We start from the raw sequence: 27,852 nt of genomic DNA on the forward strand, positions 1-27,852 counted from the left end.
CGACAATTAGTAACGATGTTTTGGTTTGTGTATCAACAACAACAAACGGCAGAAGAACACATAGTCATAGTGTCTTGTGGTTGTGGAAGCAAAGGGAGTCCCTTACATCCCCTCCAAGAATAAAGAAAACTTACAATTCACAGTGTCAGTGTATATCGTCCGCCAATACCAATAGCGCGTCATTTTATGCGCACGCCATCAAAACGGCCAAATTCACATATCACGGGAAATTTAATTTAAATAAAATGTCACGTGAGTGTATTTTACTACGAGCATAGTAAATTTCAACCAATCACATATCGGTACATAGAAACATAAAAAAACATGGCAGCTTGCATTTAGGAATAAATCGAAAATTTGTTCATGTTTCAGCGTGAAAATAAGCTAGAAAACTCCAGTAACCGGGCAACAGACCCAAATAAACGGAAACTGCTAGTCTCACGGATTATTCTGATACCAAAAATCAGGGCAGGGTATCACGGGAATGTAATCAGAAAAGGTGTATTTTTATACCAGGTCGGGTAACTACAACGAACGTATTGAATTGTGGCATCTCAGCCGCCGGTGCTGACGTGTCCGTCGAACCATCTTTTCATGCTTTATCAAGATCTATTCTGGTACTCTGACCCACTGTAAGGTAGTATAATCCTCCAGTTATATCTTGTTATTGAACATTGTGTAACTGTACTTGCTGATATGTCATTCCTTGGGCCGTATAGTGAGAAGTTTGGCATAAAGGATGCAAACTTCCTGGAAGATTGCAGTCGGCTAAACATCAGCCAGGTGAACAATGGTACTATCCATGAGATGTTGAACTTCATAAAGAAACACAAAATTCCTTGGAAAGCTGTTTACTGTGCACTCTGCCATCAAATGCCAAGTCTGAGTGAAATAACTGAGGCTAGCCTCAAGCGATCATTCCACCGGGTGTATGAGCAGAGAAAAAGTAAGCGTGGAAAGCTCAGGACAAAATTTGTATCACAATTGTATTGCCTACCCCAGAAATCTGCACCTGCATCTCTGGCTACTACTGAGGCCGTGCATAGTGATAGTACAAGTACTACCTCTGATGCAGATGAGATTCCTGCAAGTACTAGCTCTGATCAGACTGATGTAGATCAGATTCCTGCAAGTACTAGCTCTGATGCAGATCAGATTCCTCGAATAGCTGCGGATTTCAATAGTGTAGCAGAAAAGGAAGCATTAAAGAAATTAGCTGTAGAGTGGAGGGAACTGAATGACCTTAAACTGAAGCTAGAGAGTGAGAACAAAGACCTGTCTCATAAGCTGGAGGAATGCATGCAAGAGGTAGTAGCTCTAAGGCAACTACACCCAAGTCGAGCAAGACAGGCCTTGACAAGAAAAGATGAGTCAGTAGCAAATTGGAAGGAGAAGTATGCTGTGATGAAGAAACTGAAGCAAAGTGCAGAAAAGAAGGCCTTCAAATATCAAGAAACTCGGGACCAGCTGAGGCGTTTAAAGGAAGCAAAGAGAAAAATGAAGATGAGAAACGATCTAAAAAAGAACGACCTCAAAAACAGTCAAACAAGGGAGGAAAACCTGAGCAATGGAAAAGTTGTGTCAATGATGGTAAAACAACTGATTGGCAAACGAGAAGAGAATGAGAATTTGGTCACACTGCTGAAATGTAGAGAGGAGGAATTGCTCAAAGAGAAGGAAAAGACCTCTGAAATTGAAGCTAATCTGAGGAATGTCATCGAGCAAAGGCGTGCTAACTCAGCAAAGATCAGACGCGCATCTTATGTTCTGCAGAATTATGGAGTGGCCCAAAAAAATGTGTCAGAAGCATTGCGTGCAGTTTATCGTGCCCTGATTGGTGAGACCCTACCCGGTCCACTGCTGTCATACACCACCACTGAGCCACTTACCCACTTTGTGGAAATGGAAACAAGAGAGCATGCAGGAGGACAAGCCGATGATTACCTTGATACCAACTTAACGACGCTCCAAGACACAGAGACTGCCAACAACACCAGCAATACCATGAGTGATCAGGTTTGTATTATTCCAGTATCACGCAAGCACATTTTTCAGATATTTTGTTGTCCTACTTAAAAGATCTATTATTTTCTATGTAATGGTTAGGTTAGGATATGTTACAGTTACTTGCAGTCAACATAAATTTCTTGTTAAATATATGTGTATGCATGTGATTCTTTAATTCTCCCAAATATTTGATCCTCGGCTGTTTTGGAATACTTCAAGAACAGTGAATTTTTTTTAGATATTATTGCAATGATTATGTAGGATCAAGTCATTATTGATTTCCATAGTTACTCATGAAAACAAAACAAAACATGAACATGAAATAATTTATCTGCAAAGGAGTAGTTTCTTAATTGATAGGCAAGGGAGATTATTTAGAATTTAAATGAGTCATAAGATGAACAATTTTATTTCAGAAAAAGGCCTTACAGGCTTTAAAGACCCCAAAACCAGAGCCAGAAATGCTAGTACCCCTCAAGCGTCCAATGGAAACCAAAGATGCGAAAGAAATGGCAAAGAAGATCATCAAGTCAGGAGCAATTAAAGTTCCTGAACGTCCACAGAACAACACTGAAAAGACCACTTTCAAAAGATCAATGGTAAGAGTTTGAAGAATATATCTGTCTACCTGTACTACCAAGCGGGCTTCTTCCTCCTTATATGAGAGGTAACCAAATCAAAGTCATGCACCTACTCCCACCCTTGTTCCACTCCTATCTTAGCTATTTGTCCTAGGGTAAAGTTTTAGTTGTGCACACGCAAGCGATATAGCAATAGAAAATTAATTATAATAGATCAATGTGATATGTGATTTTCTTGGCAGAAATCAATAACAAAAAAGTTGCTAAAACCTATTTTCTAACGAACGAAGTTGTGGCGGTTGAATGATATGCCACGTTTGTTTTGTTAGGTGCCAAGGTCGAAGAAATGAAAGGATGATAAGTTAGTCTATTCTAACCAAATCTAACCTACAAAACCTAACCAATGTTTAGTAATTTGGGACCTCAAATTCTAAAGATCATCCGGGTTGTCGTCATTGTCATGGGTACTGATGGCCTGATCTTTATTGTACCTCAGGCAATTAACAGACGATGGCAGAACCCTGTGTTCCCTCATAAAGTCCAAGGAAGCCCTATTGTCTTTGTAACAGCATTTATAAACGTCACTTGGAGTTGGACAATACTGGGTCTACAACGTGAAAACTGTCGTCTGATAGTGACTGGACTGGCACAGAGTCCATACCCTATCCTAGTGGCTTCATTCATTAGTAAATTTGCTTGTGGCAATATTTTTTTTTTTTTTCTTTCTTTTTTGGCCAAGAAAATCGCATATTATGTTCATGTATTATAATTTACAAAATTAATATTTAATTTTCTAATGCTATTTCATGTAAGTGTGCACAACTAAAATAGTACTGCTATTTGTAGATGAAGGGACATCCTTGTTTTCTGCCCACTGCCCAGGTCAGAAACAATGTAGCAAGACACAGCACATCTATAGCAGGGCCACTTCACTTACATGGCAACCCCCCCCCCCCCCCATCCCCTCATGCAGAAAATAAAAAATAGAGAAATCCCTCTGGACTGCATCAAAATATCATCCATACACAACTATTCTCCACTCACCTTTATCCCTGCCTTTTCCCTTCCTTGCTTAGAAGGCATTCTCCTCTTGCTCAAAGCCCCCTTTTACACCATCCATCCATCTCATTCTCCGTCTTCCCCTCAAGTTTACTTCCTTGAAGTTCACATTGGTGTGCTAGTATATGTAAATAAATACAGAAATACACTCACACCCAGGTAACTAAACAAGTCCTTCAAAAGCCACCAAACTCAATACTCCAACAATAGCCCTGAGATGTAAATCACATAGAAAAAGACCTTCCCATACCAGACAAAAACCACACTAGCACACTTGTGCTTAGGAGATCATCTGTCATTAAAACAAAACCAGCATAGAAGAGGCCTGGCCACAGATTCAAACTGCCAGAGATAAAGCCACCACACAGAAGATATAGAACACCTCATATGTTCCACACTAACAATCCTCAGACAATAAGATATTATCTCTTCCCTAAGTGAGTTATGGCCCTGCCTGGAGGCTGTTGCTGGTTTCTTGGAGGCTGCAGGTCTTCTGCATGAGAGACTAGAGGCAAGGGATTAATGTGTGTGTGTGTGTATATATATATATATATATATATATATATGTATATGCTATTAAGAACACGCGTACGTGTGTTCACTTATGCAAACTAGACCACTTGGAAAAAAGAAACTAATGAAGCAGAGCGCTTTCGTATATTACATCTTCAGTGCAACAAGTGAAGTTGCACTGAAGATGTAATATACAAAAGCGCTCTGCTTCGTTAGTTTCTTTTTTCCAAGTGGTCTAGTTTGCATATATATATATATATATATATATATATATATATATATATATATATATAATATATATATAATATATATATATATATATATATATATATATATATATACATTTCACCATATCAGCAACGTTAACTAATTCCAATAAAATTCATTTCAAACACAATTGAGACTAACAAAGTGCTCAATGGAAGCAAATTCAAAATATGAAACACTGTCTGTCTATGCCTCAAACCTAGCCAATATGTAACAAATGGACTGTGATTTAACCTGTTGCACTATCAAGATTGGGCAATTGGTTAAGTCACTGTCCCTATGTATCAGCTAGGTTTGAGTCCTAGCCCAACAACATATCAGTTTTTGAATATGTTTCCATCGAGCTCCTTGTTAGTTTCAATCATGTTTGTAAGGAATTAATCGGGAAAAAGTTAATGTGGTTGATAAGATGAAAATTTGTGTACTGGGGACCATTCAGTGTATGTTGTAATTATATACATATATCACTAGTGAGAAATGTATTAAGGTGTTTGTAAATCATAACTAACACCACAGATGGATATAAAGAAAGAGCTAAATAAGCAAATCTATATATTTTTATTGCTAACTGCAATCCTCTTCAGTAGTACAAAGTGGGGGGAGGATGCTATCTTTAGATAACAACTTCTTACAAAAGCAAAGGAACTAGGGAAGGAGTAGATACCACGACCCTCACTCTCTGGTGACCTGAGAATGACATGAGGTCGGGTCAGGGGGAGGGGGAGGATACCTATTAACAATTTGTTTTTTAATGAAGATTTATGAGATTATGTCAGTGGACCCCAGACATAATCTCAGCATTGTTCATTACAAAACAAACTGTAGGTATCCTGACCCGACCTTATGTCATCCTCAGGTCACCAGATAGCGAGGATAGAGGTATTTACTCCTTCCCTGGTTTCTTTTCTTTTGTAAGAGGTTGCTATTTAAAGATAGCACGCTCCTCCCAGTTTGTACTACTGAAGAGGATTGCAGTTAGCGGTTGAAACATATAGATTCACTTATTTAGCTCTTTTTTTTTCTGACTGGTGTTAATTGTGATACATATATATGTGTGTGTGGTTCACGGTGGTCTTGGATTGCCTGTTGGAAGAGAGCTCAGAGCTCATATACGATCTATGTGTAATGCTGTGACTTTACATACACCCACCCCTAACTCTGCCCATGGGAGTTGGAGTAACAACTTGCAGTGCAGCAATACTGAAATTTTTTCAGCCCTGGGCAGGATTTGAACCCAGGCTACCATAGTGGCAGCCGGAAACTTTAACCACTATGCCACAAGGTAGTTAAGTGTGTGTGTGTGTATGTATATGCATACACATACACATACCCGTACCTTTATATAGGGGGGACGGAGAGGGGGGGTCGCCGATTTAATGAAGTGGCCTTGCTGTGGATGTGCTGTGTCTTGAGGCACTGCTTCTGACCCAGGGCAGTGGACAGGGTGCAGGGATGACCCGTCATCTGGGAGGTGCTAAGATGGGAGGGAGGGTAGAGGGTTGTGGAGTGTTTTTGGGGATGGAATGGGTGGGAATGTTTTTATGCCTTTTCCTTTTTGGCTACCTCCCTAGTAAGGGGGAAAAAGCCTTGGTATATGTATGTATCATCATATCATTTATGGTGATCATCTTTTGATTTTACTTACATGCTTATGCATTGACACAACTTTTGCATGAAGGCATTTTGCCCTAGAAATGCATCAGTGTAGTAGAGGATTAAATTCACTATTAGATTGAAAATTGTGGCATATATCACTGACGACATTGACGTTGTGCATGCAAAAGGTGAAATATATGTTTTACACATTAAAGTTGTTTTGATGTTAGGAATATATCTCCTAATATTACCATTGTTTTCAGAATCTATATGATAGATTTGCCACTGCACGGGACCGAGAAGAGCGAGGGGAATTCACGCGTGACGGACGGGGAAGTGATGGCAAACCAAGACGGGGCCATACTATTTATGTATTTGGGAACAATATAACAGAAGAAATTTTGAAGAAAGCATTTTCAACATTTGGCAATATTGTAAATGTTAATATGGAGATTGGAAAGCAGTAAGTACATTTTTGTAAAATTTTTAGTTGTTGGAAGCAAATTCTGTAATCTCTATCTGTCTTTATACCAAGGACTTTTTCCACCTTATAGGGGAGGTAGCCAAGGCAAAGGCACACACCCATTCTAGTCCCATTCACCACCCTTGTTTACCTCTCGTCTTAGCTCCTTGTGGATAAAGGATCCCTATCTCCTGCTTATTGTTTATTGCCTGGGTTAGATGCCATGCAACAGGACAATACGTCCACGGCAAGGTCGTGTTTATTATGGATATAATTATTATGTGATGGATGATAAGATTATATGTTATCAGTTTTGACTACTTGTAAACTTTCTTTGCAGTTCAAAACTGGTGAAATAAACTATTGATATAATTATTATGTGATAGATGATAAGATTTTATGTTGTCAGTTTTGACTGTAAACTTTTTTGTAGTTCAAAACTGATGAAACAAATTATTATATATTGTTATACCAACATTGTGTTTGTTGTTGTGGTCTGTATGTAAGGTTATTTGGGATATTAGGATAGGGATTTTATGATATAAATATTTTACATTATCAGAGAAAGACATTGAAGAAATCTATATTACATGACATCAAGTTCCTTCTTTTTTTAATGTTTATATTTATCATCCGGTCTTTCTGCATTGCTTCTGACCTGGGTAGTAGGTGGGAGATAAGAGATAACCCATCATTCATAAGGAGCTAAGGTGAAGGTGAATATGGTAGCTAGGGATCTCATTACTTTTTTTTTTTTTTTTTTTGCTCTGAATTTATTGGGGACTCAGAAGAAATTTTCAGAATCAGTGGAGTTTGCAAGCTCTGTTGAATATATAGTAGTGTCAGGCAAAGTTGATAGAATATGTGAAGGTATTGCTATTGTTGGTGTGTCTGTTATGGTACTGACAAGTTTGAAAAATTAACCCAATGTCGGCTGTTTTCTGTCTTGATACAGCTCCTTAACCACTTCAGTACGGGACTTAAATCTCGCGGACAGCAGCCAATGCCAGCCGTATGACGTAACGAAATAATATTCGCATCATAAAATATAGTCGCCGCTTATATCGATCGTTCTCTCTTTAACCCGCGAATTTTGAAAACCACAGAGAATGGGATTCAGGGCGCATTTGGGAGAATGTAAAAACACGGGCGACTACAATAAATATAATCAAGACGCCGATATGGCAGCGTCGCGAATCCACTTGCTCCTCATGACGTCTACGTGTGCGGCACCGTATGGAAGGGGTTAATGACAATCACTCAAAGACACTTCACTTGTTCACACAAGGGTTGAGCTTCCTTGTTAAAAGTAGCATTCAGGTATTGTAACAATGTCCCCAGAATTACAAAGAAGTGATAATTTTGTCATTTTTGTTAGTGCCTCTTCTTCTTCACTCTGCTGCTGTTATGGTCGCCACATGCACCATTCAGAATTTGTCCATTAGTAATAAAATCCATTGCTTCAATGACTGAAATTCCTGTTTGACTGTAATATGTAGCACGGAAGATAGTAGCACACTGGTCTCCTATTTGTGAGGTCCCTGGTTCAAGGTGCTGTGACTGCTGCTGATAGATTTGATTATTTGAAAGACACCTCTGCAACTAGTGATTTCTTCCATGATGCCTACAACAACAAAGCAAGTAGAAATATCATTCAAATGCTACCATATGTACTGATGGGTTGGGGATTCGGTGAAATTTCTGAGGTGTGTGGACTGCAGTTTTGATTGGCATTGCTTCCTAGTCTAAAGTATGTAGTAGGTTCTAATCCATTGTGTGGCAAGACAGCAACAGACCGAACTCCTAATCATGAAGTCCCGGGTTTGAGGCAATGTAACTGCTGGATTTGATTATTTGAAAGACATCTTTGCAGCTAGTGATTTATTCCATTTATTTATTGATATATATATATTGTTTTTGTGATGTGATAGTACAGTTTTCGTCTTATAAGAAGCAAGCCGCTCAGGCGAGGGTTCAAATCCCAGTAGGAGAGTTTATTTCCATATATATATATATATATGTATGTATATATATATATATATATATATATATATATATATATATATATATATATATACACACATATATACACACACACACGCATATATGTATTTCTGTGTTTGTAATACAATATTAAAATAATTCCAACATTTTCTGAAGCAACACCACAGTGAATTAGTCATGAAGTGGTACTTGTTAGTTTCCCATTTCAGTATGGAAATGTATTAATGATCTTCGGATTAGATAGGTTTTTAATATTTTTACATTTCATTTCAGTGGTGGGTTTGTGACCTTTGACAAAGTAGAAGGAGCAGAGAAGGCCATTGCTGAGGTAAGATTTCTGAAATATGTTTTCCGAGTGTGCATGTACAGAGTAATGCTGTTTAGTCTCTCTCTATCTATATACCAAGGGTTTTCCACCTTTGTGAAGGAGGTAGCTATGTCAAAAGACACATATCCACTCCCATCCACCACCCTTTCCTTCCTCTCCATTTAGCTTCTCATGGATGACAGATCATCTCTGTATCTTACCCATTGCCCTGGGTTAGAAGCAGTGTACAGGCACACCTCGACTTACGTCGTTTTGACTTACGTCGTTTTCGAAGATACGTCGGTTTTCAAAAATAATATGGAAAAAAATTCAAGTTGTCGTTTTACTTGACTTTACGTCGGTCAGCCAATAATGGAATCGCATAAACACCAAAAAACGTTTCAAGCGTTTCAAGCAATTCATGTTACAATAAATAAGAATAAAAGCATGTAAAATTATATAAAGATTCAGTAACTGCTAAAATATATACCATAAAGTAGTATGGCCTAGTCCACTAGAACATGAAATCGCAACGGTACTTCCAATACGTATTTACCGTAAGCGGCGTCTCGACTCCCGCAATTCTTTTGGATTATTATCTGTTTACTGAAGTTTTGTAAATTTTCTCATTAACATTCACTTGTAACTGTAATATTTGCCCCCATGCCTCCTAAGAAAAGTTCTAGTGAAAGTGCTAAGCGTCATGCTATTTCGCTGGAGGAGAAAATGGCTATGATAAAACGTCATTGTAATGGTGAAAAAGTTGTATCGATTGCACGATGTTTTGGAGTAAGTCGGACAACTGTATCAACGATTGTGCATAATAAAGACAAGATTTTAACACATGTCACATCTGAAGCCCCATTGATGAAGAACACGATCATCAACAAGAAAAGAGGTAAGATATTTGAAGAAATGGAAAATCTTCTTTCGATTTGGGTTGATAGGAGGAATCGTCAGAATGCAAATCTTAGTCAAGAGCTCATTCAGGAAAAAGCGTTGTCTTTGTTTGAGGACCTAAAGGAAAAATATCCAGATGAAAAAGATGTAGATTTCAAAGCATGTCCTGGATGGTTTATGAGATATAAAAACAGGAGAAATTATCACTTCCTTAAAAGACAAGGTGAAAGTGCATCAGCTGATGAACAAGCAGTAGTGGAATTTCCTGCTACGTTGAAGAAAATCATCAAAGAATACGGGTTTCTTCCTGAGCAAATTTTCAACATGGACGAAACAGGATTATATGGGAAGAAATTGTCAGATTGTTCATTTGTTTCCAAGGAAGGGAAAACAATTCCAGGTTACAAGGTCTCAAAAGAACATGTGACCATAATGTTGGGAGGTAATTGTGAAGGATATTTTAAATTAAAGCCTCTGTTTGTTTATCATGCATACAACCCCTGTGCCCTGAAGACCATTCCCAAAGCATCTCTCCCTGTTATATGGATGGCTAACTCAAAAGCTTGGGTCACTGTTGTTATTTTCGAAGATTGGTTTTTCAATAATTTTGTCCCAGCAGCAGAGAAGTATTGTAAGGAGAAGGGGATTCCTTTTAAGGTTTTACTTATCTTAGATAATGCTCCTGGCCACCCACAAAACATCGCAGATTTTCACCCCAACATTACCGTCATATACCTCCCCCCAAACACTACATCTATTCTCCAGCCAATGGATCAGGGGATAATTGCTATCTTCAAACGTTATTATATGAAGCGTACGCTACGGCAAGCAATAGCTGCAATTGAAATGGATGAGTCTATCACACTTCGCGACTTTTGGAAGGGATATGACATCTACAAAGCTTTACAGAATGTAGCAGCAGCATGGAATGATGTTCAGAACACTGCTATGAATGGTGTATGGAAAAAGCTATGCCCGCAATTTGTGCACGAGTTTAAGGGCTTCGATACTGTTGTTGTCAACAAAGATTTGGTTACAATGAGCAAAGAGCTGGATATGAATTTGGAGGAAGAGGATTTCACAGATTTATTTGAAAAAGACAAGGAGTTACTGACAAACAAGGATTTGATGGAACTTCAGGAGCAACAAAAGAAAGAAGAAGAGGATGATGAATCTGAGCCACGCCACTTCACCATTAAGAAAATGGAGGAAGCATTTGCACACATCGAAAAAGGTCTTGCTATGTTTGAGGATATGGATCCAAATGCTCAACGCTTTTCCAAGATAATGGGGGCTTGTTATGAAGCTTTTGCTCCTTATAATCTAATCCTTGAAGAAAAGAACAAGAAGACGGTTCAAGGCACTCTTGACCAGTTTTTACGCGTCGAACGACGAGAATCAGCTGATGTTGATGTCGACAATCCCCAGCCATCTACGTCTACAACGTAAACATCAACATATTGTATCTACTGTTTTGGTAAACTGAAAATATATTAAAGTTTTTCACTTATTACAATATGATTATATGTAAGCTTGAAATAGTTTTTATTTCTTTGTTTTTTGTTTTGTTTTACCGTATGTTATTGACATTCATAGAGTACAGCACCGCGAAATAGCAACGCGTAAACATCGACATAATGTATGTACTGCGTTGGTAAATTAAAAATACTTTATTCAATTTTTCACTTATTACAAAATGATTAAGCTTAAACTAGTTTTTATTTACAGGTAAACGTCGACTTACGATGGCATTAGGTTTCGATAGATCCATCGTAAGACGATTTCATCGTAAGTCGATCCCCAATTTGTGTATCACTCTGTTCCGTGGTCACTGTGCCTAGCCTACCTGTATATTAACCACCAGAGATACTGAATATAGCCTATTAAACATGTACAGTAGTTTATTTAATTATTCTTATCCTTTTTGCCATATTCAAACACTATAATATGTATTTTCAGTACGGACTTAAATCTCGCGGGCAGCAGCCAATGCTAGCCGTACGACGTGTCGTAATAATGCTCGCATCATAAAATATAGTCACCGCTTATATCGATCGTTCTCTCTTTCACCCGCGAATTTTGAAAACCACAGAGAATGGGATTCAGGGCACATTTGAGAGAATGTAAAAACACAGGGGCGACTACAATAAATATAATCAAGACGCCGATATGGCAGCGTCGCGAATCCACTTGCTCCTCATAACGCCTACGTGTGCGGCACCGTATGGAAGGGGTTAAATATATCATATCGTCGTCGTCGTCGTCATCGTAAAGTCGAAAAATCGTAAGTCGCGGCCATCGTAAGTCGACGTTTACCTGTATTTGTTTTTTGTTTTGTTTCACCGTATGTAATTGACAATGCATTCATAAAGTACAGCAAATTGTACGTATTGATGAATAAGTACAGGTACTTTTTTATACTTTATTACAAAATGATAAATAAATGTTCTGTTTGGAAACTTAAAATAGATTTTTATTAACCTTGTTTAATAAAAAATGCAATCAAAAGTAAAATAAAGTACTGAAAAATGGCTATTGGCAGTTTAGCCTAGGCTACACCAGGCCTACCTAGCCTACTTGTAAGCAAATTCGACTTACGTCGTTTTTCGACTTACGTCGTGTCTCCTGGAACCAATTAACGACGTAAGGTGAGGTGTACCTGTAGTAAGATACAGTACATCCAGAGCAAGGCCACTTCATTTAATTAATGACCCCCCCCCCTCTATGTCTCCTCATGCTATTTCTTCATGCTGTTGAACAACTATAATGATAATTGTTGCCTCAGCTTTCACTGAAAAATAAAAAAAGGGCAGATATACACAAGAGTGACAAAATGTGGTTCATATACTTTCTAGCAGTAGAAAATGCAATCTCATGGAAGCATCTAAGACTATTAGACTGTAAAATAGTGTTTTACAAATATCCATACTATCGCCAAAATTCCAAAATTGTTCAACCTTTTCACACACAACCTCCCTTCTCCAAAATCATGACTCAACACCACATTGTCAATCTTTTGCTGTCAGTCACTCTTGTAGGAGACCCACAGCTCCCAAGTCTTTGCCAATGGCCATCAGATTGGCCCACAATTCTCCACATTAACATTCTGTAGATAGCAACTCAATATTTCTTCCATATGTGTCTTGTGTAGGTCAGCTCTCAGATAGATTAATAGATTAATCTGTCTATATCAGCATTTCTCAACCTTTTTACCCTTGTGTAACCTTTAGAATAAATTGCATGTCTCAAGGAAGCCCTGCACAAAAAATAAAGAAAAAAACATGTACCATATATTTCTAATTTCATTTTCATTGTAATAATAGGTTAGATAGGATGTATATATTACATTATTACAATAACCAAGAATATGTCGTGTGTGTTTAATTATGTATATGAAATTAAATACATACATATACCAAGGCTTTTTCCCCCTTACAAGGGAGGTAGCCAAAAAGGAAAAGGCATAAAATCATTCCCACCCATTCCATCCCAATGAAATTAAATTAAAAATCAAAAGTGTATTAGCTTATCTCGCTTGTTCTCGCAGAACCCTTAGGGACCTTTTGCAGAACCTTAGATAGAGTTCTGGGGAACCCTGGTTGAGAAATGCTGGTCTCTAAACTAAAATGTTTCTTTTCCCTAAAGGAAGTAACCAGCCAAGGCATGCACCAAACCTGTAGTCATTACACACCCATCCATCACCCAATTGTTTCCCTTTTATCTTAGCTAATTAACAATGAAGAGTCATCTGCCCTACCCACCCACCCACTCACTGCCTAGGTTAGAAGCAATGCAGCAAGACACACCACATCCACAACACAGCTGGATTATTAGATGTATAGATAAAGCATATACATATACCAAGGCTTTTTCCCCCTTACAAGGGAGGTAGCCAAAAAGAAAAAGGCATAAAATCATTTCCACCCATTCCATCCCTAAATACACTCCACTCCCCTCCACCCTCCCTCTTGTTTTAGCACCTCCTGGATGACGGGTCATCCATGCACCTTGTCCACCGCCCTGGGTCAGAGGCAGTGTCACAAGATACACATCCACTGCAAGTAGACAAAAATAATAGGTGAATCAAATAGATAATTGATAAACATACATACATACATACATACATATACCAAGACTTTTTCCCCCTTACAAGGGAGGTAGCCAAAAAGAAAATGGCATAAAATCATTTCCACCCATTCCATCCCTAAATACACTCCACTCCCCTCCACCCTCCCTATTGTCTTAGTACCTCCTGGATGACGGGTCATCCCTGCACCTTGTCCACCGCCCTGGGTCAGAAGCAGTGTTGCAAGACACAGCACATCCACAGCAAGGCCGCTTCATTAAATCAGCGACCCTCCCTCTCCGTCCCCCCATGCATAAAAGGAGATGGGGAGAAATCCCTTTGGGCTGCGTCAAATTTTGCTCACACATACTACCTCACCCCCCACCCCCCCACCCATTCCACCTCATGCATTACAACATCATCCATATACAACCATTCTCCATTCACTCCATTCCATTGTCACCAGATAATTGATAAACATAAATAATGGAATGCATGAATGAAAATAAAGAATAAATAAGAGATAATTGGGTACTGGTTTAGGCTTTATTCCCCATTCTTGAATGAACTTACCTTGGTAATGTGTTTCAGTACAACATGTATTCAGTAATTCAAATAGGTGGTTAGAGAAAAGAGCTAACGGATTATAATACTGGTTGTGTGTATTTGTACAGATGAACGGCAGCATGGTGTCGGGCATACAACTCAAGGTGACCTTGGCCAGGAGGCAGCTGGTTATAATTCCAATCAATGATGCCTCCTCTTCTGCTACTTGCTCTACAATAGGTAAGTGTGATTAGATTGAGTTCCTATGAAACCTTGTCTAACCACACCAACCATGCACATGATCCACAGACACGTGACATGGCACTCATCTTGAGCGGAACTTGCCTCATTTGCTGACTGCTTTCCCAGAACAAAATATCTTACCCAGCACCAACTCAGACAACAGGATATCGCTACACAAAGATGCCTAATGTCACCAGAGAAACATACATACCATGTCTAACCATACCCACCAACCATACGACTAACCCCCATAAGTAGAACTAACTCCAATGCTTAAGAATAGTGAATTAACACCTTTACTTATGACAACCCACTAACCCCCTTTATGTGGACTGTTTTGTAACCAAGACAGTAGAGCTGGCCTGGTCAAATGTCTGCCAGACTGATCTGCCCAGGTCATGCACCTGGCAGAAGGCAGACATTTGCCCTAGGCAGTGTTGAGGTGAAAGCCCGGCACTTACTGTGTTTTACTCAAAGGGCCCATTGATAATTTGTTATTTAAAACCCAGATTGTTGTTAATAGAAGAAACTGGCTTGGAGTTTATATCTCCCGCATTAAGTCTACCTTGTGTAACCACAACCCATTTAATGGTTACACTGGCGACAATGAGTTACAGGTTACACCTATCCAGGAATGTGATGATATGGTATAATGTACAAACTCCCTCCTGTTGGGAGGTGAGGACGGTGCCCCTTACAGAGGACTTTATAGCATGGAATCCAATGAACCATGCCCTTAGTTCAACTTTGCTGGTGGAAGGATTTGAACCGCAATCCCCTCTACCTTCACTGCAAGTAACAATTCCCTAACCCACTTGAGCAGCAAGCTTCCAGGAATGTAAATCTTTTCATTACTGTTGCAACATCCATCCAAATAGACTTGGCTTGTAAACTATGTACTCAAGAACACCCTGACACTGAACTATGATTATTTCACTCTCATTGCTACTGTAACCCACTGTTCAGATTAGGAGGAGGTGGTTTTATTTAGTCAGTGATGGAATGGAGTGGAAATATGGGATTCAGGTTAAGAGGTGTTGCTCAAGGACCAGGGAGGTCATGCAGTTCCAATTCAGTTCAAGGAACACTTTTCTTTTTGAGAAGAGAAGTTAAGATTTCCTTCATTTATGCCTTCTCTAGGGTGACATTTACTTTACACATTTTACTGTGGCTAATGATAACTCCATTGGAAGTATTGTATTTTGTCAAATTTGTTTCTTTGAACAGGGCCAAATCGAAGCAGAAAGGCATGGTCTGTTGCCATGAAACTGTCTGGAAAGATGGGCAAAATATAATACAATATAAAGATGGACTCAGAGCATGTATGCATAAAAGTATACCAACATAAGAAAAGAAATTAGACAATCACTCATGGTCAACACAGTAGAAACGTTCACCATACAAAAAAAAATCTATATATATGGTTTAGTTTAACATTATGAAACCTGGCCCCCTGCCAGGAGGCTAGGACAGTGCCCTTTACAGAGAATGTCATAGCATGAAATTTAATGTACCATGCCCTTGGTCCAGTTCGCTGGTGACAGGGTTCAAACTGTTGTCACCTCAACCTCTGCTGCAAGTAGCAATACTCTAACCCATTCAGCCAATGAGCATATATATATATATATATATATGTATATATATATATATACATATACATATATATATATACATATATATACATATATGTACATACATACATACATACATACATACATACATACATACATACTTACAAGGGAGGTAGCCAAAAAGAAAAAGGCATAAAAACCATTCCCACCCATTCCATCCCTAAATGCACTCCACTCCACTCCACCCTCCCTCTTTTTTCAGTAATTCACAAGAACACATGAAAATTATTTACAGAAAAAACACTGGGAAATTTAAGAAACTTAGTCCAAATGTTTTCATCTATTTAAGACATCTTCATGGAATACATATTCCCTGAAGATATCATAAATAGACAAAAACGTTCAGACTAAGTTTCTTATCTCCCAGAGGTTTTCTGCAATATATATGTATATATATATGTATATATATATATATATATATATATATATATATATATATATATATATATATGTATGTATGTATGTATGTATGTATATAAATATATATATTTAACATTGTATTTCTTCCACCTTTTATGAAAGATGAGGAGAAGTAAAAACCAGTGACTGTCTTCCATCTTTATACTAATTTCAGTTGGTGACATAAACAATCCCACACTAATACAATCCAGACATCAGTTTAAGGTTTCTTCCAAGAGATCTATGGGAGAGTCTAAGGACCATTAACAGCTGCTGTAGGGTTTCAGACTTCCAGTCATTTAGCTGCCTAATGTAGGCCTTATGGTCTCTTGCAGTCTTCCTCATTCTTATGTTCTTACATTCAGTCAGTGAAACATGGAAACTATTAAAAATTCAATGCAACTGCTGTATCTCATCTCATGTAAACATTACAAAATATGGTCTGTGAGAGACTAAGCTTTGGTTGTTTTTAGAAAATGTATTATCTTTATGGATCAAAAGGTCTCCTGTCGGCATGCTTTGCCTTTGTAAAATAATTTGAATATTGAATGACAGGATTGCAGTCATTTTGATGTTTGCAAACTGTATGTTTTTTTGTTTTTCTTCAACAGCTGCCAGTCACTCACAGAAAGGCTCTCACAAAGACAAGAGAGCTTTGGTTTAATATGATGTGGAATATTTCTAATGTGGGCTGTCTTTTCAAAGGTAAGCATATTTTGTGGTCTTCCACCTAATCTCCAACCCATAACATACTTCACTTCACTTCACTCTGCTGGATCTTGAACCTCATGTAGATTCTGGTCCGCCAACAGTAAGCCTCTCCATGTCCTTTGGTCCTGTGCTGCTTCCATTCAGGTTGCTTTATTTATTCCTCTTCTGTCCATCTCCGCATCCACACCATCCATCCATCTCATTCGAGGTCTCCCTCTGGGTATTCTTCCAGGGATTCTACCCATCATAACTTGTTTTGGAATTCTATAACATACACTGTTCACAAAACCATATAGACCTCGCAAGGATTTGATAGGAAGTTACGAACTGTGTAGGCTTGATCGCAGTGAATAAAGAAAATATAAAATTGGATAATTCATACAGGTTTGTTTATAAGTGATAGATACATACATACACCAAGGGCTTTTTCCCCTTTACAAGGGAGGTAGCCAAATTCAAAGGCATAAATCCACTCCTATTCACCATCCCTTCCTCCCTCCCTCTTTTCTTGGCTCCTCCTGGATGATAGGTCATCCTTGCATCTCACCCACTGCCTTGGGTCTGAAGCAATGCAGTAAGACACAGTGCATCCATGCTTCTTTTAATTAGCGACCTCCCCCCCCCCTTCTGTTCCCTCATGCAGAAAAAAAGAAGTTGGGGAGAAATCCCTTCGGGCTGCATCAAAATACCATATACACATACTCCCTCACTCCCCACACCTATCTTCCACCCACTCCCTTCCAAGCATCACAGCATCACCCATACACAACCATTCTCCAATCACCCCTATCTTCTGTCTTCTCCCTTCCTTCCCCAATACCCCTTTTACCCCATCCATCCACCTTATCCTTGGTCACCCCATCTTGTTTATTTCCTCCACCTCTGCCTTCTGCACCTCTTTTACTAATCTTCATTTATTAATTTTTTACATGTGTCCAAACCATCCCAATACTCTTTCAACAACCCTATGTCCCAACTCCCTTTCCACCCTCACTCTCCTCCTCACCTCATTTCTCACTCTGTCCATCCTAGTAACCCCTACCATACTTATTTCATCTCGAACACATTTAAATTTTTCCTCTCTTATGTCCCATGTCTCTGCCCCATACAGTGCTGTTGGCACAATCACCTCTTCATACAACCTCCTCTTAGCATCCATTCCCAAATGTCCATTTCTTATTACACTTTTTAATCCCCCAAGGCATTTACTTGCTTCTCATAATCTACATTCTACCTCCACCTCCACTCCTCCCTTTCCCACCACATTTGCCCTCAAGTTTTTAAAGCTATTTGCTCTAGTCTTTCTCCGTTAATACTCACTTTCAATTTGTTTCCATCCTCTCCCCTTATTTTAACCTACATTTATCTTCAACTTCCTTCCTTCACACACCTTCCCAAACTCTGCCACGAGCTTCCTTAATCCATCCTCTGATCATGCTACAAGCAGGATAAGTGATACAAAGTGATACGAAACTTTTTTTTTTTTCTTTTCTTTTTTTTTCTCCAATCTATGCACCATTTCTAATATTTGCATGAGGGGATGGAGAATGGGGTAGGGGTTGCCCATCAAGTGAAGCAGCCTTGGAAATCCATGTGAACAAATTGCATAAACACGGCAAAGGAAACGTGGACTGGAAGTGAAGCATCTATTCCTGATGTTTCGTCTATTGACTTTCTCAAAGGAATGAGCATACTAGATTGTGCAGAGTTTATATACCCACTTGGATCTACAAATGCTTCACTTCCAGTCCATGTTTCCTTTGCCGTGTTTATGAAAGAGCCTTGCCATGGATGTGCTGTGTCATGTTGCATTGCCTCAGACCAAGGCAGTGGGCAAGAGACAGGGATGACCCTTCATCCATGAGGAGTTAAAATGAGAGGGAAACACGAGTGGTGGATGAGAAATAGGCATTTGGGAATGGATGCAAAGATTATATGAAGGGGTGATTGTGCTGACAACACTGTATGGGGACAGAGACCTGGAATTTAAAAGAGATAGGAAAAGTTTAAATGTGTTTGAGATGAAATGTCTGAGAAATATGGTAGGGGTTACAGGGTTGGATAAAGTGAGAAATGAGGAGGTGATGAGGAGAGTAGGGGTGGAAAGGGAGATGGCAGATAGGGTTGATGAAAGAGTATTGGGATGGTTTGGACAAGTGGAAAGAATGAGTGAAGAAAGATTAGTAAAAGAAGTGTGGAAGGCAGAGGTGGATGGAGTGAACTTGAGGGGACGACCAAGGAAGAATGGATAGGGGTGAAAAGGGCTTTGAGCAAGAGGGGAATGTCTGTTGAACAAGGAGGGAGAAGGCAAGAGATAGGAATGAGTGGAGAATGGCTGTGTATAGATGCAAGGATAGGGGTGAGTAGGGAGTGGTCATGTGTAAGTGATATTTGATGCAGCCCAAAAGGATTTCTCCCTTTCTCCCTCTCTTCTCTTTTTCCACATGAGGGGACAGAGAGGCGGGGTCACTGAGTAAGTTAAGCAGCCTTGCTGTGGATGTGTTGTGTCTTGCTGCATTCCTTCTGACTCAGGGCAGTGGGCAGGATACAGGGATGACCCGTCATCCAGGAGGTGCCAAGATAAGAGGTAGGGTAGATGGTGGAGGGGAGTGGAGTGTATTAGGGATGGAATGGGTGGGAATGATTTCTATGCCTTTGTTTTTTGGCTACCTTCCATGTAAAGGGAAAAAAGCCTTTGGTATATGTAGGTATGCATGTTGATGTCTGGTGGGGGTTTCACAGAGTAGGAAGTTTGGTGGTCAGTCTTGCAGGATATCTTTTGTGATTGAGTATGGACATGTTTTTGTGTGGATGTATTGTGTGGTACAGGTGGTATTATTTGATTAATCTATCTGCCAGCTCCCTCTCCACCTCCATTTCTCACTCATTTCATCCTCATAACCTCAATCATGCTTCTCAAATACTTTATCTCAGGTAAATACATTTAAATTTATTTTCTCTGTTTCCCTTACATTCCAAGTCTGTGCCCCATACAGTGTTGTAGGCGCAATCACTCTTTCATATAGTCTTCTGTTTGTGCCTGTTCCTCATGACACTTTCCATTCCTCCTACAGTTTACCTCCACCTCTATTCCTCCATTTCCTGCTACATGTGACTCTGTATACTTAAAAATATTCAATTCCTTTGGCTTTCCTCCTTTAAGATGTACATTCAGCTCTGCCACCCTCATCCCTTGTATATCTCATCATCTTGCTTTTACCTTCATTTACTTTCAACTTTCTCCTCTCACATACCCACCTGAACTCGATCACTAACAGCCTTAGACCCTCCTCTGACCCAGCCACAAGTATTGCAAAGAGGAATTGGCTCACCTCCCGCCACTCTCACCAGTCATCTCCCATGCCATCACCCTTGCATTTACCTCCTTTATCACCCCATCCAAGAAAAGAGGGAGGGAGGGTTGGTGAATAGGAGTGGAGTACGTGAGGATAAAGTGAGTGGGAGTGGATTGCCTTTGACTTTGGATACCTCCCTTGTAAGGGGGAACAAACTGTTGGTATATGTATGTATGTATCACCCCATCCATGTACATGTTGAACAACTATAGTGACATTACACAATCTTGGCACAGTCACACCTTCACTTCAGACCATTCACTCTCATCACTTCAAACCTAAACACAAGTATTACTATTTGTCTATATACCAAAGGCCTACTCGTATTTCCCCTTACCAAGGCATGCACCCCCCCCCCATTCCACTCCATTCCATCACCCATTTGTTTCCCTCTCATCTTAGCTCCTCTTGGATGAAGGGTCATCCCTGTCTCTTGCCCACTGACCAGGTCATGAGCAGTGCAGCAAGACACAGTACATCCACAGCAGGGCCAGCTGCTTTATTTACAAACTCTACTACTTGCATAAAAACGTTTGATTGCCATTAACAGCTTTTTCCACTGTTTCATTCATCTGCAACACCTCCCACAATGTCTTCCTGTTGACCTTGTCATAAACCTTGTCCAGATCCATAAAAGCCCAAAAAATACTTTTCCCAAAATATACCTACATATCTGCCTTACTATAGAAATTTGACTTTTTTTTTCTACCTTTACCCACCGTGTTTCTTCTCAATTACTCCTATATACTTCTTAATCCCTTTATTTAACACCTTCCCATATGCCTTTCCAATTACATTCAACAGATTAATCCCTCTAAAACTATTACAGACCTATTTGTCCCATTTTCCTTAGTAAAATGGAAATATACAAGATGCTTGCGTAAGTAGCATGAAACTAGTATGAAACATACTAACCCTATCACTTTGGTAATGTTCCTAAGCCGAGTAAAAAGAAAAAAATAACCTGACAGACAATATAAAAGCTGCAGAATGTATCACTGTGGTGTAAGGGATAATCAAAATGATCTTAAACCGTTTGCTCTGATAACACTGTGGGTGGCTTGGCTCGGTAGTAGAGCACTGGCATTACGTTGCATGGTCCTAGGTTTATGCCCAGGTTTCTACCACCAGTCATCTCAGGTATGAATAAATACCAGCGTCTACTGGGGAGTCAAGGTGGGGAAGACCTGGCCACCTTACCATAACCTGAAATTTTAGTATACATGTCTGTAGAAGACATGATGTCATTCTATCTTGCATGAGACCAACTTTGGTTCCGATGATAACATTACCTAAGTTGAGTGATATGATTTGGTACTAGCTAGAATGAAATGTGTAATGTGCTATCACAGAAAATGGGTTCATTCTATTGCTACTCTAATGGCTATTGATCAAGACCCTAATTTGTCCTGAGTATGACCTCTTGATTTGATGAAGTCATCTAACATTAGCCTGAATGAAATTTGTGAAAGGTTTTACCATTGTCAAGGGGTGAAATTTTATATGGAAAGACTTTTTTTATATGAATTTCTTTTTAGTTACAGATGTCTTGAAGTCAAACGAGTTTCATGACAGCCACAAATGCCCACATGCTGGAAGACTGGTATTTTATATTTGCTTAGAATGATGTATTGATAGAATATTCCAATATATCAAACAGTATAAACTTTATGCTATGAGATATCCTGCATGTAGGAAAAATTATATCATCACAGATATAGATAAATATATTTCACATCAATTTCCAAGTGTTTTCTTATCCACTCATAACAGTTCCATTAACGAGGAAGTTTCAATTCGACAATTTGAGTTGTGGGTTATTCATGAACGAATTGAATTTGTTTGACTTTAACAGTAACTGCACAAAGAATAGAAATATGAAATTTCTTTTACTACTTCCCTGATAGTTAGTAGGGTCTTCCTTGTTTCCCCCTTTATATATTGATACTATATTTTCTCTTTTCCATTCTTCTGGGACTTTTCCTTCTTTCAATGAACAGCTTATTAAACTACGTATTTTGTTTGTTAGTTTGTTCCTGTATGCTCTCAAAATCCAGTTTGCCATTTCATCTGGTCCATGTGATTTTCTGACATCGAGATTACTCAAGTGATTCATTATTTCTTTCCTTGTTACTTCTATCTCTTTCATCTCTAAGTTGTATGTTCTCCCTCGTAAACACCGATTTAAAATGCTAGTTCATAATTTCTGCCATTTCTATTTCCTCTGTGCATTCAACTCCTTGTCGTAGTTTCTCTAATTCTTGTTTGTCTTTCAGATTGTTGTTTACAAATCTATAAAATAGTTTTGGTTGATCTTTACATTTTTCTATGACATCTTTTTCGTATTTTCTCTATTCTTCTCTGCACACTTGTACATATTGATTTCTGTAATTAGTATATCTTTTAAATTTTTCAGGTCTTTTGTCTTTATTCCATTTTATCCAAGCTTTATCCCTTTTGTCTCTTAATACCCTTACATATTTTGTTGTACCAACACTTTACATATCCTTTTTCTTTTTTCTTTTGTTTTGGAACATACTTTTCCACTCTATAAATTTTTGTCAGAATATTCCATTCCTCTTCTACTATTGTTTTCTCCTTGTGTATCCTTTCCCAGTCTGCTTTTTTAAAGAATTCTCTTATCTTATAGAAAAAAAATCCATACATCAATCTTCCCTTTCTATATTGTTCGTTTTTTCCCCTGTATTTTTCCTCATTTAGTTCCAGTTCAACCAATATGTGGTCACTTTTACTTCCTGGTGTCTTATATTCAATTTTGTCCACAATTTCAGGTTCTGATGTGATTATTAGATCCAGTCTCAATGGTTCTTCTTCATTTCTATACCTAGTATTCTCTTGTATCCATTGCGACATTTTATTTTCTATAATCATATCAAGTAGTCCATTTCCCCATAGGTCGTCTCCACCCTTCACTGTCATCTCTTCCCAGCAGAATTCTTTATAAAGTCCCCCATTATAACTATTCTTCTTCCATCTCCCATTATCTTATTTAGGGTTATCCTTATATCTTCTAACATATTTTTGTGTTCTTTCTCTTCCCATGGAGCCGTTTTAGGAGGCACATAATTTACCACAAACATCCCTGTCCTCCACTTCCATCATAATCATCTATACTCTATTCTTTCCATATTTGACATTCCTCACGTTTATATCCTTCTTAGTCAGGAACATAACTCCACCCCCTTGTTTTACCCCTCTGTTTCTAATCCAATAATTACATGGACCATGTCCTACACTGTTGGGTGGTAGTGGACCTTTGAATTTTGTCTCTACAATTTCCATTATGTCCGGTTCTTTTTCCTTCAGGTAATCATTCAGTTCATTCAAGCCTGTTATCAAGCTATCTATATTTGTGTAAGACACTTTTAATTTTCTGCTACTTCCATCCTGTTTTCTGTTTCCCTTCCGTTTTTCTCTGTTATGAACCATTTCCTCACTTTCATATTCACTACTCTGCAATTGAATTTCTCTTTGACTCTGTACTGTTCTCGTTTTTTCCTTAGCTTCTATTGTTTTTCTCATCCTCTCTTTCCTCTTTATTCATCTCTCTTTTTATCCATACCTGTTCATATAGATCACTTTATGCTAGTTTCCCTGTTTTTGCTAAGATATTCTCTGCTGTCGTTTGTGACCTGAATTTAACCTTAATTGATCTGGTCTTATTTGTATTGTATTTCCCTAGTCTACATATTTCTCCAATTTCTTTCCCTATTTCTTGTTCATTTTCTTGAACTACTTCTAATATCTTGTTTACTTTTTTCTTCTCCTTTACTCCTGTAGTCCTATTTGGATTATGCTTCTCTTCCATCCCTAATATAATTATACACTTCTTTTTATCCGCTAAGTCTCTTACTATATTCTCCTTCTCCCTCATCACTTTGATAACCGTGTCCTTAGTTTGTTCTTTCATCTGTTGTTTTGCTATATCTCTAAATTCAATTTTGTTATTATTTTGGACTTTTCTCCAACCCTGTACCTCTTTTGCTATGGACTCTTTATTATTCTTTTTTAATTCCTCATTCTTATCCTTTACTTCTTTTAACTGTCTTTTTAATTCTTCTATTTCTTTATTTAGGTTTTCGTTCTCCTTTAGTTCTTCCAATTTATCAACTCTTTGTGTAATCCATGTAAGTTGACTGAACCTAACCTCCCAGTGTTCGTTCATTTTCTGTAGTTTTTCCTCTAGACTTGCTAATTGGGGGAAGGTTGTCATCTCCTCCCTCATTAAATCCGTGGAAATAAATATCTTCACCTTCCATTGCGCTGTTCTTATCTATATTTCTAATTTTTACATTTTTACCAACCTCTTCGATTTCACCTCTATCGTCTGCGCATCTTTTGTTGACATTCCGTCTGACTTCCGGGGCCCATTCGTCCCCTTCCTCATTTCCTTCCATTTTCATCAGCAATCCTTCCCTTTCTCCTTTTTCTTCACCTTCCCACTACACCACGAGCTTTCCCCTTCCCTACTAATATAACACAGGTACTCCCTCATCGCTGAGATCCACGAAATTTGAAGTTTTTCCTGAAGTTCCAAACTTCGCTGTCACTTCGACTGTCGTGTGTGTGTGTGCGTACGTGTTAGTGCGCGCAAGCTCTCTTTTTCTAAGTCAGTCAGCTAAATAAGATTGTCTATCATTAACCAGGATAAAACATGGCGTAGTACCAGTACCAATAACTGGGCCCCGAGTTGGTCAGGGACACCCGTAAGCCGATCAAATCAGTTCACATCAACAAATCTGCACGAACCTTGTGAAACCTGCAACGGAAAACAAGAATAAAGCTTTGTATTTAAAAATAGATTTTATTGATACATGTTTATTGAATACAAAGTTGAAGAAAAAATAGCATTGACGTGAAAGAAATGCCAGATGGACCCACTGCGTATTTTTCTCTTTATTTTGGGCCTTAGATTATTTTGTTTTCACTGGAGCTGGAAGCGTCCTCAAAGTAGCCACGGAACCGTTACGTCGAATTGTTGACATTTGCCACTTTTACTAGTTGCGTAAACATTCAAAGCACATGCGTTGTGATGCATACGTTCTTATTCATTTATATATTTTTACGATGTTAAAAGTAGTAATTACTTTTGGCAAAAAAACAAATAAATGAATAAATAGATGAAAAATAACAAATTTGTAGCTGCTATGATGACGCCATGGTCTACTCCCTAGCCCCACACTCGCCACACCTCTACGATCGTCAGACGATGTTGAATCTATGAAATTAATATTTCCTTTTTTAAACAACGGTAGCAAAACAATCTCCTTGCAACGCAATTGTAATATCTTGTTAAAAAGAAACGAACTAAAAATATTCACGTAATAGAAAAAATATATATATCGTAGCGTTAACATGATTGTTGTGGCTAACCTAAAGGCAAGATCCCAAAGCGATTTTTTTCGACTAAATATCTGATGGATGCACGCTGACCAAGCGAATTTGAGCGTCACTGCTTGCGGCGGAAGTCGAGATGACGGTTATTCGAGCTCTGCCGCCTGCGAGTTGGACCAAAGGCATGGTTGATTAAATTCCACGCCACAAAGTCCTCAACAGAAGCCACCATCTTAACCCTCTGATAGGGGAAGTTCGTGACGTGAAGCCAAATCATCATCATCAAAAAGGTGCTAATATAGCGTGAGGTCTACCGCCATAATATGTCGCCTACCCAGGTGCAGAATGAGGTCTACCACGTGCCCTGCGTTCCTCCGGGATGCTCCCCGCACCTGTCCATTAAACATGTGTCCTGCCCACATATATAAAAAAACGTGACCTGTTCTGACCTACCCTAACCTAACCTATTTGTGTCATTCTTAGAATATATACAAAGTGTGTGTCGCTAAAATGTATGGAAATATATGATAACTTGTTTATTTTTACACTTCTTCCTTTAATATGAATGTAATTAGAAATCCGATTATCTATCTCATCATTCCTAGGATATGTACAAAATATGTGTTTATCGCTAAACTAAATGTATGGAAATGGTAGATCTCACGTTATAGTGCAAACGGGAGGTAGATCTCACGCTGTAGTGTGGTAGACTTCACGCTATAGTGTGGTAGACCTCACGCCATAGTGTGGTAGACCTCACGCCATAGTGTGACATACCTCACGCCATAGTGTGACATACCTCACGCTATAGTGTGACAGACCTCACGCTATAGTGTGGTGAACCTCACGCTATAGTGCGGTAGACCTCACGCAATAGTGTGGCAGACCTCACGCTATAGTGTGGAAGACCTCACGCTATAGTATGGTAGACCTCACGCTATATTGTGGTAGACCTCACGCTATAGTGTGGTAGACCTCACGCTATAGTGTGGTAGACCTCACGCCATAGTGTGGTAGACCTCACGCTATAGTGTGGTAGACCTCACGCTATAGTGTGGTAGACCTCACGCCATAGTGTGGTAGACCTCACGCTATAGTGTGGTAGACCTCACGCTATAGTGTGGTAGACCTCTGCTACTCGTCTACTTGGCGAGATGCTTAAACCCGCGGTCTTTGCATTCGGGGTCCATGACTACAGATATGGTCAGAGAACCCTGAGGCCTCGCCATGCTGTAAGGAGTGTTCGTTGCCACCAGGAAGCAGTCTTGTGGCTTGAGTGTCGTCTTTGTCTCCTTAACCGTCACTTCGCATTCCCCTTCCTGAAAAAGAAGAAAACCGTATATACTGTGTATATGTATATATATATACATATATATATACATATATATATATAAATATATACATACACACATATATATATATATATATATATATATATAATAAATGAATAAACAAATAAATAGAAATAATATAATATGAATAATAATAAATGAAATAAGTAAATAAATACGTAAAGTTAAATGATAACCAAACAGGTAAATGGCAAATAATGATAAATTGACAGATGAATAATAAACAATAATCAGGAAATTATATATATATATATATATATATATATATATCGTATATATGACCTAAGTGGAGTAGGAAACTCAAGACTAAGACTCCTGTGTTTCCTACTCCACTTACGTCAACCTGTCAGAATGTCTCAACAATATATATATAATATATATATATATATATATAATATATATATATATATATATATATACTGCATATAATCAACCCGACCCTCGCGGCGGAATAGTAGCGACTGGTGTATATATAAAACAATACTTTCAGAACTGA

General features: G+C 38.7%; 2 protein-coding genes across 2 annotated transcripts in view; one reads left to right on the forward strand and one right to left on the reverse strand.

Moving 5' to 3' along the window:
* Positions 1 to 26,437, forward strand: LOC143023938 (uncharacterized). The gene is made up of 7 exons (XM_076182610.1): positions 1 to 2,016; positions 2,424 to 2,606; positions 6,287 to 6,486; positions 8,764 to 8,818; positions 14,438 to 14,549; positions 17,194 to 17,287; positions 22,188 to 26,437. The coding sequence occupies exons 1-6, from the start codon at positions 697 to 699 to the stop codon at positions 17,244 to 17,246; spliced, it is 1,923 nt and encodes a 640-aa protein (XP_076038725.1). The 5' UTR covers positions 1 to 696; the 3' UTR covers positions 17,247 to 17,287; positions 22,188 to 26,437.
* LOC143023939 (3-hydroxyanthranilate 3,4-dioxygenase-like) overlaps positions 25,455 to 27,852 on the reverse strand; it is a 28,854-nt gene continuing 26,456 nt past the window's right edge. The window contains exon 7 of the mRNA XM_076182611.1: positions 25,455 to 27,323. Coding sequence (XP_076038726.1) covers positions 27,147 to 27,323 — 177 coding nt within the window. The 3' untranslated portion in view covers positions 25,455 to 27,146. The remainder of the gene's footprint in view (positions 27,324 to 27,852) is intronic.

The sequence above is a fragment of the Oratosquilla oratoria genome, unplaced genomic scaffold (genome assembly GCF_046742065.1).
Source record: "Oratosquilla oratoria isolate Oo_2021 unplaced genomic scaffold, ASM4674206v1 SCAFFOLD72, whole genome shotgun sequence".
Lineage (NCBI taxonomy): Eukaryota > Metazoa > Arthropoda > Malacostraca > Stomatopoda > Squillidae > Oratosquilla > Oratosquilla oratoria.